Raw genomic sequence first — 19,488 nt, forward strand, 5'->3', positions numbered from 1 at the left:
GAAAATAGACCTCATTTCTGGCTAGAATAAGAAACAGAAGTCAAGCTGGAGTAGGATAGAGCAGGACATGTTTTGGAAAGGAGAACTGATTAACATTAACATCAGTCCCCTGCAAACCCCTGTGGTCCTCCAGCTTTTATATTACTTATTAAGATAGTTATATATTTGATTTCCATTAATAAAGGTATCTGCATAAGCATGAGTACCTAAGTGTGTGAATTCGTTGGGCACTTAGTCCCGGTATTGTGGGTGGTGCATTTATAGCAGAAGGTCTCTGCACTGTCAACTCACAGATGGTAATGCTGGAATTTAGTTCAAGCTTGTGGAATCATTACATACAACTTTACCAATGGTTACACTGTATATGTTCCTGACTCTTTCTGGAAACATGAAAACACAAGATGTCCACCATCTGAAATGTCAGGGTAGTCCTTAAATAAGGTTGCTATTTAAAGATGTATAAATTACAACCAGCCCACCAAATTTCATCTTTGGGACAGCAACATATTTGAAGTTTTGATTTAGCTGAAAGCCACCATGACTTAGGAATCCACCATTCAGTTTAACCAAATCGATCAAATGTTTAAATGTGTATAAGAGAGTAGGAAACAAAATGGAATTATGTTTAATTGAATGCAATTGCAAGGATTTCAGTATGATTAAGTTTCTCTGAGATGTTTCAACTGGAATTACTTGGAAATAGACAGAAAGAGATGAATGGAAGAATTTTTTGTTTTGGTGGGTTGACTTATCCACTTGAGTAGAAGAGATTGAGGCGCCTGTGTGGCTCAGTCAGTTAAGTCTCTGACTCTTAATTTTGGCTCAGGTCATGATCTCAGGGTCATGAGATCGAGTTCCATGTCAGGTTCCGTGATGGGCATGGAGCCTGCTTAAGATTCTCAATCTCTCCCCCTCTGCCCCTCCCTACCCCCTGTTCGTGCACGCGTGCTCTTTCTAAAATTATTAATTAATTAATTAAAAGACTGGACGAGATGAGGACTTTAGAAGGTATTATTCCCCTACTTTCCCACACCTTCTAGAGAAGAACACCTTATATTTCTTGAGGGCAAGCTCCATGTTCTTTCACTACCACTTACACATGCCAACCTGGAAGTTGGCTGCCACATGCTCGCAGGGACCATATTGTCTCAAGTCCCTTTGCCTCTTTCTTATCTTACCTGCCCTCAACTGATTCTCCTATGATATCCCCAAGGATTAGGCAGAAAGCTAGTGTTACTTGCAGCACCGATACGGTTGAAAAGTTCTACCAACTATTGCCTTTGTGGTCTTGCTCTGCTCATTTGTAAAATGGGGCCATTGGAGCATATCATCTCTCAGGCCCTTTCTAACTCACTTACAATTCCAAGTCTATGACTTAAATCCCTTAGTAACATGTTGAATATAAGGCTGAGCACTTCTGGGTCCTCAAGACGTCTAATACCTCCATTTCTCATACAGGACACCATCCTGTGGGGGGTGAGTTCTCTGCTTCCTAACCATCTCCTTCCCTGTTGTATCTAGCTAGGGCATAGTAGTTGATTTCTTCAAAGATGAAAATCACCATGGCTGTATCCAGAAGTATGTTGACGCAACATGACATTCAGAATGTATGCATATTATCCAGTATATCAAAAGAGGTTAAACATTGTGGAGGAGAGAAACAATTAACAAAATGTTAGCTGACTATGACTAAAAGGAATCCCAGAGGATGGTGGAGAAGCACATGTTAGAACTGGTCAAGATGCTCTTACCTACTAAGCTCAGTGAAGAGAAGCAAAGAAAGGTGGGACCATAAATGTGTGTTGGTTACAACCTATTATAAGCTGTCCATTTTCTCTCCCACACTTACATTCTCTTATTTCTGCAACTCTATCACTACTATCATCACCCAATAGTTTTGTGGGCTAGGGAAGGAGTCCAGGTAAGATAGCCAGCCAAGCACTTCAGTCCCAGGAGCAAGCAAAATGTACATACCCCATCCACCAAAGAGAACCAACAGAGAAAATAATTCACCATAATCTTTACCGACATATACCTGGCCAAAGTAGCACAGGATCAAGCCCTGTCCAGCACTGGGTACAAATTAGCCGGACTTGGTTCCATGAATGCTCTTTCCAGACCTTGTAAATTCTAGTAAGCTTCTTAGGAAAAGCTTACTAGAGGAATGGATTCCTAGACAGAGCCAATAGGAGAAATGCTTGATGGGGTTTGGAATTCAAGAATAAGAAGCAATGATGAGAGAGACCCAGATGCAAATGGAAGTGATTGTATCTTTACTAGCCTTCAACTCTGTGCTTTTTTCAGAGAAGTGAAATTAAGATATGCTACCAAATGAGAAGTACACAGATAAACTGAATTAGTGAGTGCTTTACTTAGGGGATAAACGGTGAGTTTGAAGGACAGTTTCACCAAATGCTAAGTAGAAATTATTTTGTAAGCACATACATTCAACCCAGCAGAAAAGTCTGCAACTAGAATTTCTGGATGTAAAATTGCCTTAGCTCACATTGGAAGAATGATCTCCAACTACTGATGTTGAGATTACTAGTATCAATAATAAGTAAAAGTAAAATGACTGTGATTTTTTATAAAAGATCATCTCACCAAATATGGGATCTTGACAAGGTAGTGAATATACTCAAAGTGTTAATGGCCAAGCTTGAGTTGAACTACAACATTTGGTGATTTCCTTTAAAGCCGTATCCTAGGGGTGCCTGGGTGTCTCAGTTGGTTGGGCTTTGGCTCTTGATACTGGCTCAGTTTGTGGTCTCAGCATCATGAGATTGAGGTCTGTGTCAGGCTCTGTGCTAGCGTGGAGTCTGCTTAAGATTCTCTCTCCCTCTCTCTGCCCTTCCCTCTGCTCTCGCACACTCTCTCCCTCTCTCTCCTAAAAATAAAAATAATAATAATAATAAATTAAATAAATAAACTGTATCCTAAACAATTACCAAAAGGCAGGGCTCAAATTCTTTTGGTATTGCCATTTCACATTCCTTCATCCTCTGTTTGAGCACTCCATTCAAACCACTCATGGTACTGAAAGGCAAACTACACCACGATAAGGAAGGACTTAATCATTTGGTAGCTGCAGTGTGTAACTCGGGTTGTCCACGGCCCTCATAAAATTCCAGTGCTCTACTCGTCTTCTGCGACCAAAGCGTTACAAAATCTATACATGGTGGATCCAGAAAGAGCCAATTATTCTAGCATCTTTAATGCTGTGTTTACCCAATGAAGCACTGTTTTAGAATACATCCCAACTTATCATACTTGAAAGAATTACCTGAGCATTTTTTTAAAGATTTTGTTTGTTTGTTTATTTATTTATTTATTTATTTATTTATTTATTTATTTATTTGACAGAGGGAGAGACAGAGCATGAGCACGGGGGAGGAGGCAGAGGGAGAGGGAGAAGCAGACCCTGAGATCATGACCTGAGCCAAAGGCAGATGCTTAACCAACTGAGCCACCCAGGCGTCCCCCAAGCATTTCTTAAGTTCATCTTCACTCAAGGAGTAAGGCTTAAAAGTATACAAGAGCACCATTCTTTTGCTGCTTCTATTTCAACCTTTCAAAGTATGTCATTAAATATGAATATTATAATAATTTTATTCATGTTTCCTGTGGGAGCCCATTTCCCTCTTAAGATTCTGTAGCCCAAAACTTAGAAAAGGAAAGGTTTGAAGTTCTCTGACCTCCAAGGAAATAATAACGAGAAACTGAGAATCTAGTTTTTCATCACGTCCCAGCTAATTTATTTATACCAGATGTACCAGTTCATTTATTATACTTCAGAATAATACAATTTCACTGTAATTATCTGAAACCTGTTTTAAAACTCCTATTTTTCAAATAGTATACCAGAGTAGGAGAACTCTTTTCACTGAAAACTTATTTTTAAATCCTGATCTAGACCTAGTCTTTAAAGGAAAAAAAACCTTTGACAGGAAAACTAGAGGTATCTCAGTGATCCTCGGTGGGCGAGAGGCCTTCCAGAAGAATAGTGAACCATCATTCTCCAGTCATTGAGGTTGATTCTTCAAGCCCCGTGCTTGATGACATGGCTAACTGTGGTTCATACACAAAGGTTATTTTTAGAGGCAAGAATTTTCATTTCCCAAAAGTATAACCACAAGATGTCTATTTGGAATGAATCCGATTTATACACTAGGACAATAGTAGAAGCTCAGACCAAGCCTGTGTAACCTCCGTTCCCTGAGGAAATATGTAATATCCCAGTACACCCTCACCCTGGGACCCTTGCCCTCTGGCTGGCTGAGGCAATTCCTTTGGAAACCAAGTGGTCCTGGGGAGAGGGGGGGTTCACAGATGTCTTCCAAGTAAGTTTTCCTTATAGAAACAGTTCTATTTTGTCCTTGTGGCTTTTCACGGTGACTTAAAACTGACACAGGGACAACAAGTCGCTAATCTTCAACAGCGGTGGTGGCCAAAATCAGATGCTTTCAGAGAGAAATTGGACTTGCTGCCACCACACCTGGTGGACCAGCCTGAGCTCACCCCCTTCTCCAGTCCAGGCCCGCCTTGACTCCAGCCTTATCACTGGAACCCTACTTCGAGGGACTTTTGGCCCCTTAAACTGAGATTTAGTCGGCTAAGTCCAGCGACCTTAAAGGAAGGCATTACAGAGCCCAGAATTAACACATACAGGCTGACTTACCTAGCAAACCGAAGATTCACTGGGGATTGGAAGAGGCTCGCTGGGTGGCCTTGGGAACCCCATCCAGCCACTCAGTGCTTTGCTTGGCCACATCCCTTTGGGTTAGTTGGTTCATTTGCTTGAAAAGACCGATTTTCTGCCTTCCTCTTTGACTTTACCCCACTTTTTTTTTTTTGTTAAAGATTTTATTTATTAATTTGACAGAGAGAGACAGCCAGTGAGAGAGGGAACACAGCAGGGGGAGTGGGAGAGGAAGAAGCAGGCTCCCAGCGGAGGAGCCCAATGTGGGGCTCGATCCCAGAACACCGGGATCACGCCCTGAGCCGAAGGCAGACACCCAACGACTGCGCCACCCAGGTGCCCCACCCCACTTTTTTTTAAGTAGGCTCCACACCCAACGCGGGGGTCAAACTCATGACCCTGAGATCAAGAGTCACCTGCTCCACGACGGAGCGAGCCAGGTGCCCCTGACCTCACCTCACTTTATCAGAGGAGGAGGCTCCCTCAGCTGGGGCAGAATGTGGGACCTGCCTCTCAGGGTTGCCCTAATAAAGTGAAGGCTGGTAGTCAGTCACTTAATCTCTCTGTACATCTGTCTAGCCTCAGTGTATCCAAGGGCTCCCGGGCAGGAATCAGCTATTTCCAGACCGGAGCAAGAGTAATGGCTGCTCAGATCAGGGTTGCAGAGACAGAGATTGGGAGAAATCATAAGTTGGCGAATCAACTGCTTATTTATTTTGTTAACCCCTTGGCTCATTCATTCTGTCAGTTACCAAGCATTTCCTGAGTACCTACCATGTCTCAGGCACTGCTTGGGTTCCAGGACCATGCCTGCTCCCAGTTTAGTGATGGAGTACAGAAGCTCTCCTCCCCGACCCCACTCCAAATCCTACCGACCTTACAGTAGCTACCCTTAAACAGTTGTCATGCTAAAAATGGGTACGTTGTCTCACATCTCTCTCCGCAACAATTCCCTGACTCGTGAAATGAAGCTAATAATGCTTGCCCTGCTGCCTCATGTGGGTCCTGAATGGATCAACTGAGAAAACAGATATGGAAGTACTTTTCATTATAAAAATAATAAAACGCTGATCAGAATGACACATTAAGATTTTTGGAGGGCCTACAGTGTTCCACAGAACAAGCCCTACCCAGGCCGTAACTGAATGTCAACTAACACCAACAATTCCGAATTCGTCCCCTTCGGAGATTCAGATTTTAGAACAATGTAGATTTTACGGGGCACCTGTGTGGCTTCATCAGTTGAGCGGCTGCCTTCGGCTCAGGTCATGATCTCAGGGTCCTGGGATCAAGCCCCACATTGGGCTCCCTGCTCAGCGGGGAGTCTGCTTCTCTCTCTCCCTCTGGCACTCCCCCTGCTTGTGCTCTCTCTCTCTCTCTCTCAAATGAGTAAGTGAAATCTTTAAAAAAAAAAGGAAAGAAAATTCCATGTTTAATATATATATATGTATGTGTGTGTGTGTGTGTATATATATATAGGTTCTAATATATACCATTGTGTGAACACTTACTGTGTGCCAGATACTGAGCTCAGTGCTTTACATGGATTACCTCATTTAATCCCCACAGCAAAGCACTGTGGGGAATGGGTACGGGTATTACTATACCCACTTTATAGATGAGAAACATAAGGCTCTGAGGGGTTAAAGAACAACTTGTTTATAGCAACGAAGCTAGTAAATGATAGAGTCTGCATTTGAACGCAAGTTTTCTCAAGTGTGAGCTTTTAATCAGCGTGCTCTACTTCCTCTGGGAAAAAAATAAAACTGTACAGGTCTAAGCTATTGGTAATATTATCATAAATTGTTTATTTTAAAGAAGTGGACAGCTTCCTAAAACTGCAGAGAACCATTTCTACCATGGAGAGGGAGCCCCACGGAAATAATTTTTGTTTTGGGTTTTTTTTTTTTCAAAGATTTTATTTATTTATGAGAGAGCAAGTGCCTGAGCAGGGGAGGGGCAGAGGGAGAAGCAGACTCCCCGCTGAGCAGGGAGCCCAACGTGGGGCTCGATCCCAGGACCCCGAGATCATGACCTGAGCCAAAGACAGACGCTTAACCGACTGAGCCACCCAGGTGCCCCTTCCACCAAAATAGTGTTCGTTGTTATCTCCAGTTTGCTTCTTTCACCTGCTGGTTTGTTTGACTAGCTAGACGCTTATTTCATCGGGAGGACTTATTTGCACAAGTTTCAGTGCTACGTTAACAAACATAAAGTCAAAAGCGGGGTTGCTGCAAGTGGCAGAGAAAGCGTGCGCTCTGAGTAGGAGGTGGCCCGGGAAGCACTGCCCGGACAAGAGCGTCTCTGGGTGTGGGTGGCCTTCTTCCTGATGCCATATGGAAACACAGCCGCTGGCGGTCCCTTCGCTCTCTGCGCGCCCTTAGTGCGCAGACCCTCCCCTTACTGGCAGCATCCAGATGGGTTTCCTCGGGGAGCTCCAGTGGCGCCGTGGGTGAGCGTGCGGTGCTCAGATAGAAGGGCTTCCTCAGACTCTTAAAAAGCTGCCCCCCCAGCCTTCTTTCTGGTACCTCCGTGTCTGGCCGCAGAGTTTACTTGTTCGGCCTTAAAAGCTTTTCGCGTCTGCTTCTGGGGCTGCTTCTGCTCTCCTTCTCCTCTCCTTCCTCTTCAAGATCGTCATTATCCTCAGCAGCAGAGTTCACATGTTCGAGAACTTACTGTCTTGCCGAGCAACATGTGAAACACCTTCCACGCCGTCGTCTCTTTATTTGTCCACTCATCCATTTAATGAATATTTACCAAGCATTTACTTCGTACCAAACACTGTGCTGTATACACACGGGTAATCCAAACAGACCATTATCCCTTCTGTTAGTCTGGTGGAGGTACAACAGGGGAATCTGTAATTACACACTGTGGAAAGTTCTGTGACAGAAGTCCACACGGGACTGTGAACGGTGAGCAAATAGCTTTAGCTTCCATCTTACAGGTAAGGAAACTGAAGCTCAGAGACACGAAAAAAGTTGCCCCAAGTCACACAGCTCGTAAGTAGGCTGAGTGGAGATTCAGACCCTTGCTGGGCAGATTCCAAAGCTCACACTCTTAACTGCGAGACTTTATTGCCCCTCCGATGTGTGAAGTGCAGATAGAGCCATTAATTGTAGCCCTGCGCGCTGGGGTTCTGGCTTCATCTCAAATGTGCGGGCTTGCAATTGTTTCCAATTAGTTGTGGCTGTGGTTTGGTGCATTTGTTCAAAGAAAGCGTGCACGCAAAACAGAGGTCACATGCCCTAAGCCTTGCGGATGTGCACGACGTAGAAATACTAATGGCATTCCAGAAAAGCTGGGCTTCGTTGGGATCACGGCATTTGTTTCCCATTAGCTTATGCTACTCAAAGGCAAACAGTAAAGCGTGTGTTTACATTGCTGTGGACATGGAAATCTGGGCCCCCCAAAGCATTCCTTGCAGGTTGTATAAAGCCGAGCATCCAAATAGTTCAAAATCAGTTTGGTAAGCCCAGCTTAATAGCTTTAAAATGTAACCCGGATTCCAGTTATTGAAAAACTACCCAGAGAGAGGTACGTGAGTGGCCCAAGGAGACAAGACCAGCAAAAGCCCCCAACTATGTACCAAGCCCCATATTTGCAGTTCTCTCTTTTGTTTCTGATCCTTTATTTTTAAAAAGCTGAAGAGCTTAAGGGCAAGAAAACTCTTAGCCATGTAGCAGCAGTAATGGAATTTTTCATTCTATTCTAACCAGCTGTCTGAAGCTTTTCAAAACAAACCTGTTTGTGATGAGCTGGTTTGGTTATTTAAGGCGCAGTAGATGGCGAGGCTGGGAAAAACAAGTGGGAGGCATCCGATGCCATTATCCGTCCACCTCCGCGGGTCTCCCACCCAGTAACAAGAGGCTGGCTCATCCAGCTGTAGTTCATGGCCAGCATCTGAGAAGGTGGGATTGAACTGGAAAGCGGCTCAGGTGAAGACAGTTAAGATGGCAGCAATGTGAAACGAAGGCCCCAGCTGATGTCTTCACTTAACCCAGCATGTTTTTTTGAAGAGGTCTGGGCTTGGAAGCAGAAGCCGTTATTGTTAATGAGGCCTCCATCACTTACTCAGTGACTTGGTCAAGTCGTGTCCCCTCTCCGAGCCTCCGTGTCCGTGTCCTCCCGTGAGGGGGGAGAGAGGGACGGCAGTCTTCCTCGTTACGCAAATTGGCGGTGAGGATCTGAGGATTCTGCGAGAGAACAGATGTTAAGCCCTAACACACTGTGTGGCTGATAAGGTTCATATCTTTGCAATCAAGATAATTTCAAGAGGCATGTTATTTATACCATATAGAGAGATCAAGAGTTGCTGCTCTTGCTGGTCTAATTCCAGCATATTTGATCCCCCTAAGAACAAGCATGTTCTTTGATCTTAGTTCTCCTGCCAGCCAGGCACGAAAAGGGTTTTGGCCAAATCACATTGTCCCGTGCCACAGTATTCTTTTGTTATCCTGGTTATCGTTTTAAGAACATGAAGTTGCTATATTCTAGGAAGACTTTCTTTCTCTCTCTCTCTCTTACACCACGGTTCTAATTTTCTTAAGTAATTATTCCAGGCTTTTTGGTTCCTTTTATCACACAGTCCTGGGTACCTGTTCCAAAGCTAACTTTAAAATATTTCACTTTCTAATCAAACAAAGTCACTCACCTTTTACACAAGGGTATTTTCATTAACTACAAAGACAAAAAGGTCATGATGTCCGTACTTAAGTGAAAAGGAAATCATCAGATTGAATTTACTTTTCACAAAAAGTGGTTTGAAGAGCACGTATTAAAGAATTCAAACACACGAGGCTGAGGTGACTCTTTACCAAACATGATTTTAGAGGGTTTCTAGGAAGTGGAGTGACACTGGAGCAGCCTTTCTTAAAGTGGGAACCGTGGTTCACTCATGGCAAGATGGCGGGAGACCGATCCGGTTAAAAATGCAGATCTGTGGTCTACCTCAGGCCTACTAAATCAGCAGCTCTGTGGATGGGGCCTGGGAACCTGAGTTTTTAATCACCTAGGATGCTCCCATGGTGTATAAAAATGTACATATTCTTTTCTTTATTTTTTTTAAGTCATCTCTACTCCCAACACGCATCTTAAACTCATGACCCCAAGATCAACAGTTGCATGTTCTACCGACTGAGCCAGCCAGGCACCCCTAAAAACTGTATAAACCCTTTTGGGGCACCTGCGTGGCTCGGTCGTTAAGGATCTGCCTTCGCCTCAGGTCATGATCCCGGGGTCCTGGGATCGAGCCCCGCATCGGGCTCCCTGCTCAGCAGGAAGCCTGCTTCTCCCCCTCCCACTCCCCCTATTTGTGTTCCCTCTCTCACTGTGTCTCTCTCTGTCAAATAAAAAAAATCTTTTAAAAAAACAACAACTGTATATACCCTTTGACCCAAGAATCCTATACTAATGGGAAACTAAGGAAATAAATCCAAAATATGGAAAGAGTTGTGTGAATGCTCCTGATGCTTCATCTTTATTTATAAGACCAAAAGAACTAGAAGTAATGTCAATATTCAGTATTAGGTCATGGTTAAGTGAATTTCAGTAGATTCCTTAAAGGCACCGTGTAGGTGTTTTATCACATTTAAAGCATTACAACAATTCTCTGAGGCTGGCATTATTTTCCTCATTTCACAGATGAGGACACTGAGGTTTAGGGAGAATAAGCAGCAAGGTTAATAGGCGGGGGGAAAGCTAATAAAGGGGAAAATCAGGAATCTCACCCTAAGTCAGTCTGATTCTCAAATCCAAATTCACCAATGTGAAAATACAGACATTACAAAGAAGCCTACCTTTGAAAACACGAACGTTGTTTATTGGAGTTTGGGAATTGGGGATTTTTCTGTATTTCTCTCTCCTTTCGCCTTTCTATATTACACGGATACTTAGATAATTAAAATATTAGATTATAAAATAAAAATCGATAGTATATATAAGCAACTGTGATAGTCTCATGTGGCTCAACCAGAGTTGCAAGGAGGCTAGGAGCTGTGGAAAAAGCTGGCTGTGAAAAAAAGCCTGTACGCTTCCTGCTAAGGTCTGCCAAGCAATGCGTGGCAGAAATGTCAGGCTTCTGGAATGATGGTGGGGGAGTGGAGTGAAATCAGCAGACCTGTGTTTTAATAAGATAGTTTATATTGATAATCATTATTCTGAGCCTTGGCTTTTAAAAAGCTCACAGAATTGTGTCCTTTGAAAATGGTAAACAGTTCATCAAAAGCATTAGGCACCCAAAGTTAGCTGGTTTGTGCGCAAGGCCCTCATAACTTCCTTTTCATAAAGTGAGTGTTCAGTCTGGAAGACATTGGAAAGAGTGAGAGAGGGGACAGAAAGGTCAATATTGTGAATTGTAATTAGCTGATGTGATTTCTGTGCCAAATTCCAGGCTGTACTCAACCCACAGTTCTCGCTGGCAGTTCCTCGTCTCTGACGCATTACCCTTCTTTCAACACTCTGAAGCCTCAGACTTTTCTTTAGGACTTTCGCCTTAATAGTTTTCTAGGTTTGAATTTGTCAATGTGTGCGGGTCAGGCTCATCAGCAAATGGCTGTGTGTAGTGGTTTCAACATACACTATAATCCTTCGATGTTGAACTTGTCTCCAAAATGGGAGCCATTGAGGACTAAAGAAGTAATCTCACTGGCAAAGTTTTAAAGGTGTTTTTTTTTTTTAGTGTACTTAAAAAAATTGAACTACCAGAGAATACTGGGGGCATCGTACATGAGGCTGGAAAATGGCCTCTCAAAGATTAGCTATTGATTCTTAGGCAAGGTCATCCAAAAGCATTTAGCTATTCATTCACAAGTTCTTCTATCATCCATCGGTGCGTTCTCATTTTCATGAGGTTGTAGCAGTAGCTTTGAAAGAATTAAAGATACCATGCCACTTTATTTTGCTTCCATTCCGGAGCGCATTTACTGAGTGCCTACCATGTGCCAGGCACTGCCTGAAATGCAACGAGGTTCAAAGAAGAAGACTCGGCCCCTGGGCAGCTCACAGTCTAGTGGTAGAGTGACGTCACATGTTCACGTAAATAATGCCAGGCTGCATACATCAAGCACTATTTAGGAAGTACAGACAGAGGAAGTGGTGGTGGAAGAAAGAAAGGGAGAACCGTAATGACCATGTGTGGTAGCCTGGAAGGCTTGATTAAGGAAGTGGCATTTGAACTTGGCTTGAAAGGATGGTGTGCTTTCAACAGACGGCAACGAAAACAGCTCATATTAGGTGATCAATTAATGTTTGCCAACGGGACTAATGATAGGCACAGAGACAAGATGCGCTTGAGAAATAGCAAGTTCTCTAATCTATATCTAACGGCAAGCTCCCCTTAAGGGAACAGTTCTTATTCAGGGAATCTCATCACATACACGAAGGATGTATTTTTGAAAATTAACCTAAAAATGCTTATGTCAAAAGCAATTTTCTCGTATAAAATAACGGTAAATGGGAGTTGGTCAAACTAGAGTGATATTATAGTCTAGATTAACAGTGTTCAAAGAATGGTGTGTGGACCCTGATAATCCACGAAGCCTAGGGAGCCACAAGGTCAAAATTACTGGTACAACAGTACCAAGGTGTTATTTTGCATTTTTCACTGGGTTGATATTTGCACCGATGGTGCAAAAGCAATGGTGAGTACAACTGTTAGCAGCACAGTATGAATCAGAGCAGGGACACCAAACTGTATCCAGGAGTCATTATATTCGTCACCGACATACAGTTACAGGAAAATAAAAGGCAGTTTCACTTAGGAATATCATGGCTGGCCATTAAAGAAAAATTATCATGGCTGGGGCACCTGGCCGGCTCAGGCAGTGGAGCACGCAGCTCTTGATCTTGAGGTGGGGAGTTTGAGCCCCATGTTGGGCATAGAGATTACTTAAAAAAAAAAAAAAAAGCAGTTATGGCCAAAGCAGGAAAAATGATTAGTTTATTAAACTATAATTCCTGAGTGTCCTTCTAAAAAATATTCTGTGTGGGGTGCCTGGGTGGCTCAGTCAGTTAAGTGTCTGACTCTTGGTTTCGGCTCAGGGTGTGATCCCAGGGTCCTGGGATCGAGCCCCGCATCAGGCTCCTCTGCTGGGAGCCTGCTTCTTCCTCTCCCGCTCCCCCTGCTTGTGTTCCCTCTCTCACTGGCTGTCTCTCTCACTGTCAAATAAATAAATAAAATCTTTAAAAAATATATTCTGTGTGTATGGGGCGCCTGGGTAGCTCAGTCAGTTATGTGTCTGACTCTTGGTTTCGGCTCAGGTTGTGATCTCAGGGTCCTGGGATGAAGCTCCGCGTAGGGCTCCACGCGGGGCATGGAGTCTTCTTGAGATTCTCTCTCCCTCTCCCGCTCGGGCTCTCTCTCCCTCTCTCTCTAAAATCAATCAATCTATTTATCAGTCTTAAAAGCACTATCCTGTGAAGTAGACGTAAGGTATTTCTGCTGCAAACCATATAGATGTGTGTCTCAAGGGAAAGCATTTGTAAGATCATTTAAGCTATGAGCTAAACTGGCCTCATTTTCATGCAATGCTATTTTTATTCGAACTGACTGACAAACTATGGTTATCCAGACTTGAGTATTTGCTAGACCTTTTCTTTGAAAGGAACAAAGAGAGCCCCTTAGTTGAAGGAAAAGCTGGTAGTATTTGTTGCCAATGATAAAATTTAAACTTTCAAGAGAAAATCAAAATTTTGGAAAACTTGTATCTATCACCATGAGCTTGAAAGCGTCCCAATACTTAGACTTTTTCTAATGAGATCGCAGGTGATGTAATTAATGAATGTGATTTTTTAAATGTATCAGATAATGAAAGGCATTGACATCCAGAAGACCCACATAGCTCAGTGAACCAGTATTTTTGGATGACCCCTGTATGATGAGACAAATGGGTGAAAGGTCCACTCGAAGTTCAGAAGACACCAATGGATTTTAATGTAACAGAACATGAAAAGTTGACTCATGTGGTTTCATATTCCACATTGCAACTACCTTTTCCTACTTGTTGTTTTTATGAAGTATCACTGGAAAATATCCACAGTTATCTGAAAAGGGTACTAAAATACTTCCTCTTTTCCCACTACATATCTGTAAAACACTGGAATTTGTACAAATATTTCAATCAAAACAACATGTAACAACAGATTGGATGGAGAAGCGGATATGATAATCCAGCTACCATATTAAGCTGGACTTCAAAGAGATTTGCAAAAATGTAGAACAATGCCACCCTTCTAACTATTTTATGTCAGGGAAAAATATATTTCTTTTTCATTAGAAAATGTTATTTATGTTAACAAATCATGGGTTTATTACTGTTCAGTTCAAACTAGTTATTAAATATTTTTTACATTTCTCATTTATAATTTCTAAGATGGTAAATGTCAATAGATATAACTTGTATAAAACAGAAGTTCTCTGGGATTCTGGACAAGAGTATAAAGGGGCCCTGAGACCAAGAGGATAGAGAATCACTAGGCTAGCTTATCCTAGCCTATGCGTCTAGATTACACATTTATTTTTTTTTAAGATTTTGTTTATTTATTTGTCAGAGAGAGAGAGAGAGAGCACACAAGCAGGGGGAGCTGCAGGCAGAGGGAGAAGCAGGCTCCCTACTGAGCAAAGAGCACAATGCGGGACTCGATCCCAGGACCTTGGGATCATGACCTTAGCTGAAGGCAGACGCTTAACCAACTGAGCCGCCCAGGTGCCCCTATATTATACATTTAGATGTGTAGGATGAGTTGGGGTGGGGAGGGTCAGAGAAGGGATGCATTAGAACAGCAGGGTGGAGACGGTGCTAGAGTGGGAGATGGTAGGTGGCTTGGCTTCTCCAACACCAGTAGAGGTTGCTGGACTTTTCTTTCTTTGCTTGAAAAAAGAAACAAACTCACAGTCACATTTCTCTATGGTATATAGCCTGTTCCCAGTAGATCTGGGGGTAGGAGCTAAATCACAAGTGGAGAACATGAAAGTATACTTTGCAGTGACAGTGAACACAGATAATAGAAACCACAGAAACCGAGATATGTCCGTGTATGCATCTCTTTTCTGGATACCTCTTGTGCAATTACAAAAATCTCACTTTTGGTAGATCCAGCATCTTTTCTTGGCCATTATTTAGAAGTATGAGGTGGGCCCAACTTTTAGGGCTGAAAATGGGTGATGGGGCAGAAATAGAGGACACTGGAATACAGCCGTGGTGAGAGATGGCAAGGAAAAGTACATGGAGTCTGAGAACTGCCCTCAGAGACCATTCATGCTGTGAGCTGGGCTTCTGGGTCAGCGGAGAAATTTGGGGGAGGTGGGAGTCACCATAAAATTAAAAAGGCGTTGGGGAGCTTGGGTGGCTCAGTCATTAAGTGTCTGCCTTTAGTTTGGGTCATGATCCCAGCGTCCTGGGATCAGGCCTTGGGTCGGGCTCCCTGCTCAGTGGGGAGCCTGCTTCTCCCTCTCCCGCTCCCCCTGCTGTGTTCCCCCTCTCGGTGTCTTTCTCTGTCAAATAAATAAATAAAATCTTTAAAAAAAAGGCATTGAGTACATAACTGAAAAGTCAGACACTGAGCAGCAAAACAGACATGCCTCTTAGTAGGCATATTGTCTACAATAAAGCAACATGAATTTCAAACCACCTTATGGAAATTGTGAAAGAGGGAGAGATTTTTAAAGTTCTTCTAGTGATCAAGGCATGGCATGTTGGCAATTAATCATAAGTATGTATTTAAAATGTGTGTAAAATGCCATTGCTAGTCTCTTCATCTGGTAGGAAGCATTTGTTGTTTGAATTTAATGGAAATTTCATTGTAGGAGGCTTCCATAGGGATCTTTTCTGATCTTGGTGTCCTCTCAGCCTATAAATATGCTTAGTCTGTCACATCTTAAGTTTCTCTTCAGTGAGGTCTCCTAGCATGGAGTCTTTCGGGGACTTAAATACCATGTATGGGAGGTCCAATGCGGTATACACTAGCTACTGGGTGTGGAAGTAGCATGGAGGAGTAGAGAATCGTGTCAAATGCTATCGAGCATTCTAGAAGTATAAAATTCCAAAGAATATAAGCAGTTGGGATGCCGGGGTGGCTCAGTTTGTTGGTTTTAGCTCAGGTCGTGGTGATCTCAGGGTCATGGGATCGAGCCCCACCTTGAGCTCTGGGCTCAGCACAGAGTCTGCTTGAGATTCTCTCCTTTTCTCTCTCCCTCTGCACCGCTCTCCCGAAAATAAATAAATATTTTTTAAAAAAGAATATAGGGGTGCCTGGGTGGCTCAGTCGGTTAAGTGACCAACTCTTGGTTTCAGCTCAGGTCGTGATCTCAGGGTCATGAGATCGAGCGCCATTGGGCTCCCTGCTCTGTGGGGAGTCTGCTTCTCCCTCTCCTTCTGCCCCTCCCCCATGCTCTTGCGCTCTCTCTCTCTCTCTCAAATAAATAAATCTTGGGGGAAAAAAAGAATATAAGCCGTTCACACTTACCTACATTTGAAGATGGTTTTTAAAAGATTCTGTGTAACTCATTCAACCTTCTTTAATGCCTCCTGTTCACAAGACACTGTCTTAGACCTCCCTGAGAAATCTAAATTGCTGCTACATTTCTGGTCATTTCTTTCAGCTCCTGAGAACCATGTCTGTGCCCAAAGGTAGAGTTCTGGATAAAAACCTTGACGAGGAAGGGCTTGGAAGTGGCGACTGTGGCGACGATGAAGACGAGTGCATCGGGGGCTCAGGGGATGGCGACAGGAAAGTGAGGAACCAGCTCCGCTTCCTTGCAGGTGGGTGCACGCGGCAGCTGGCATCCGAGCCCAGATGGCCAGGCTCCCCAGTTCAGCACCAGTTGACTCTGCTTCCTCTAACTTTTCAAAAGTCCCTGCAATCTTGGGGGTCCAGTGAACACCAACAATGGGGTAACTCCAGAAGGAAGCATAAACGTACTGCTCTTGTTTCTGTCTTCATACCATTGCCCACATTTATTTCCGTGTAGATCCCGCTCTTTTGTCCCTCCTTAAATTACACCCGTCCCTCCACTGTATGTTAATTATACTGGAATTAACATTTAAAATTTGCATTTTAAATATGATGCAGTGACAAAAAACTAGCTTTGGGGGTAGAGCAAACTTGGATTTGCGTTCTGGCTGCCGTCCTCCTAAGTCTTCACTCCCTCGTCCGTCAAATGGGGATCAATACCCCAACTTCATAGGACTACTGGAGGAGTACATCAACAGGGAACATTTGTAAAGCATCTAGCCTGGTACCTAGCACGTACGAGGTGCCCCGTAATCGTTCGTTTCCTGGAATGAGATCTTTCACAATCCACGCATCCCCCATCCTCTCTGAATTGCTAAAACAAACGCTGCCAATGCTTTCAAGAAATAGTCTGCAGTGACTCCCAAGTTCCGCTCCTAGGGCATAACAAGATCACTCAGAGGCCAGCATCTAATAATAAGTAAACATAATAGAAGCCAATGTTCTCTGGACGTTAACCAGACTCCAAGCTCTGTGCCGGAACTTTGCCTGCATTGTCTCGTATCATTTCCACTATGAACGAGGGGTGGTGATTCCCACTTTACGGATGAGAAAACTGACGCTGGAAGAGGTCGAATAACTTGCTTAAGGTCGTGCGGTCGCTAAGGGCAGAGTCAGGATTCAGAGCCAGGCAGTGAGATTTCAGAGGCCTCTTTCGGAGTAATTCTACTTTGAGTCTTCTTTCTCTGCTCATCTAGACAATTGTAAAAAGACCGAAATCTGCTTTGCATTTTGCCCCGCAGAACAGCTCTCAGTCATTTAACGGTTGACCAGATGATTCGCCAAAATGTTAACTGGCTCCAGCACAGTCCTTGGGACACACCACTTTTCATCCTTCTCCAAATATGTCCCTGCCCACCCCTCCTCTCGCTTTCCTGCCTATAAGCCACGTCCCTATCCATTTCAAAACGCTACTCCACAATTCCATGACGACTTAACTTTTTTAAACAGTGTCTGGTAGGGGACCTTGTCAAGGGCCTTTTCAAAATCTAAATAGATTACATCCACTGGTTTCCCTTTGCCCACGTCGCACATTTATCCTCTCAAAGAATTCTAGTCAATTAGTTAGGCATGATTAACCCTAAGTGCTTTGTAAACTGTAAAACACCACACAAATGGTGGTTAATTTAATTTACAGGAAAAATGATGCCTTACTCCCAATAGGTTACACTTGCGTAACATGTTCAGCGATCCTACCGGCCTGGAGCTCCCTCGATCCCCTTTGAAATGCTTCTCATGGAGAGGAGACTCGCTGGCAATCCGCCAGGCTCATGGCACAATAGCTGTTTGGAATGACAAGCTCTACGCTTTGGTCAGCTCTTACACAATTTTACCCCAAATCTGGGTAGATGCCGTCTGGTCCCTGTGACTCATCAACGTCCACTCAGTCAACCGGACTTGGAACACTGTGCGCGTTTACTGCCATCTCAGTTAGAACTTCCAAAGTTTTCCTCCAAAACACAACTTGGGAATAAAAAATTAAAAAAAAAAAATCAAGTCTCAGAGGAGGTTCAGACCTTCTTTTATCTCCTCTTGTCCCCGAACAGACCTTTTACCCTTTTCACCGTAACCAGCAGGCGGTCCTCCTGGCTGGCTGCCCTGGCTCCCTTCTTCCCTTGTTTTCTTGCACTGGATGAAGTGCAGGCCACCTCTCTTCCTGACTTTGCTTCGAACTCCCACATGTCCCAGGGCAAGCCCCCTTCCTCTTCTTGAAAGTCAGTTTCTCCATTTGCGAAACAGAGAAAACGCGCCGTCCTCGCGGGCCATGCTGGTGCCGGCAATCCACGATCGTGTTCTTCCATTTGGCTTGAGTCCCTGGAAGGGTGCTTATTGGAGTCTCGGGAACATCTTCCTCAGAGTTTTCTTCTGACCTCTTAGGTCCCCTGCTCGCTTACTTCATTTTTTTCGGTTATGTAAGACTGGCAATTCAGTAACATCATCATCATCATCAAATCATCCACGCAAAGCATTTGGCTCGGTGCCTGGCACCTAGTAAGCACTCAAAAAATGCTATCTACTCTTAAAACAACGGCTCCGTTGCTGCCACTGCTGACCTCTGGGAGCTCAAAGAGCCTGCACATGCAGCTTAGAATGAGCTTGTTTTCTTAGGTTTTTGGCTTAAGACCCATAAAAGGCAATTAAAACCGGGTAACCAACACTCAGCAGTATCCCCAGTACCCCTTGCTGCTCCAGGTAGGCTCCGTGGCCCAGCAACATCTGTATACTCCGGGAGTGTGTTAGGAACGTGGGCTCTCAGGCTCAAGAACGACCGAATCACAGGTCATGTGAACAGGAGCCCCGGGCGATCTGTTTGCAGCCCTTCCCGCCTTCTCATCGAGCACGTGTGGCATTTAGGGTTCATACGTGAGGCGTCTAAGAAGCCACCAAGCTGGCCCCCAGGGAGCTAAGTGTTTCGGGACGTAGAAAAGAGGCCCGAGGCCCAGTCACCCACATGAGAGATTAGGAAACATGGGTGCCGGTTGTAGCACGTTTCCGCACAGCGGGACCTTGCGCAGGTTATGTAGTCCTCTGAGCCCGTTCGTCCAGCTAGAAAGTAGGAATACGCCTCCTCGCCCACCTCCACGAGATGTGGAAATCAAAGGTGATGATGAGTGTGGAAGTGCTTTGCAACCTGTTGAGCTTAGCTCTGCGGATATTTATAACACCCGGGAGACTGTTACTATGAATCTCCCATCTCTGGAAGCTCTTTGGCTTTCTCAGCATCCCTAGCTCGGCACATAATTCCTGCAAAGATAGACGTGAGCCCAGGAGTTAGAAAA

General features: G+C 44.0%; 1 protein-coding gene across 3 annotated transcripts in view; it reads left to right on the top strand.

Annotated features, from left to right (window-relative positions):
• GPC3 (glypican 3) overlaps positions 1-19,488 on the top strand; it is a 406,719-nt gene that overhangs the window by 340,750 nt on the left and 46,481 nt on the right. For 2 of the 3 annotated variants that reach the window (XM_026520618.4, XM_026520616.4), the window contains one exon: positions 16,299-16,458. In XM_026520618.4, coding sequence (XP_026376403.1) covers positions 16,299-16,458 — 160 coding nt within the window. Of the gene's footprint in view, positions 1-16,298; positions 18,203-19,488 lie in introns of those variants that run through there. The other variant, XM_057315054.1, reaches the window with a different exon arrangement.

This window comes from Ursus arctos, chromosome X (genome assembly GCF_023065955.2).
Source record: "Ursus arctos isolate Adak ecotype North America chromosome X, UrsArc2.0, whole genome shotgun sequence".
NCBI classification, from domain to species: domain Eukaryota; kingdom Metazoa; phylum Chordata; class Mammalia; order Carnivora; family Ursidae; genus Ursus; species Ursus arctos.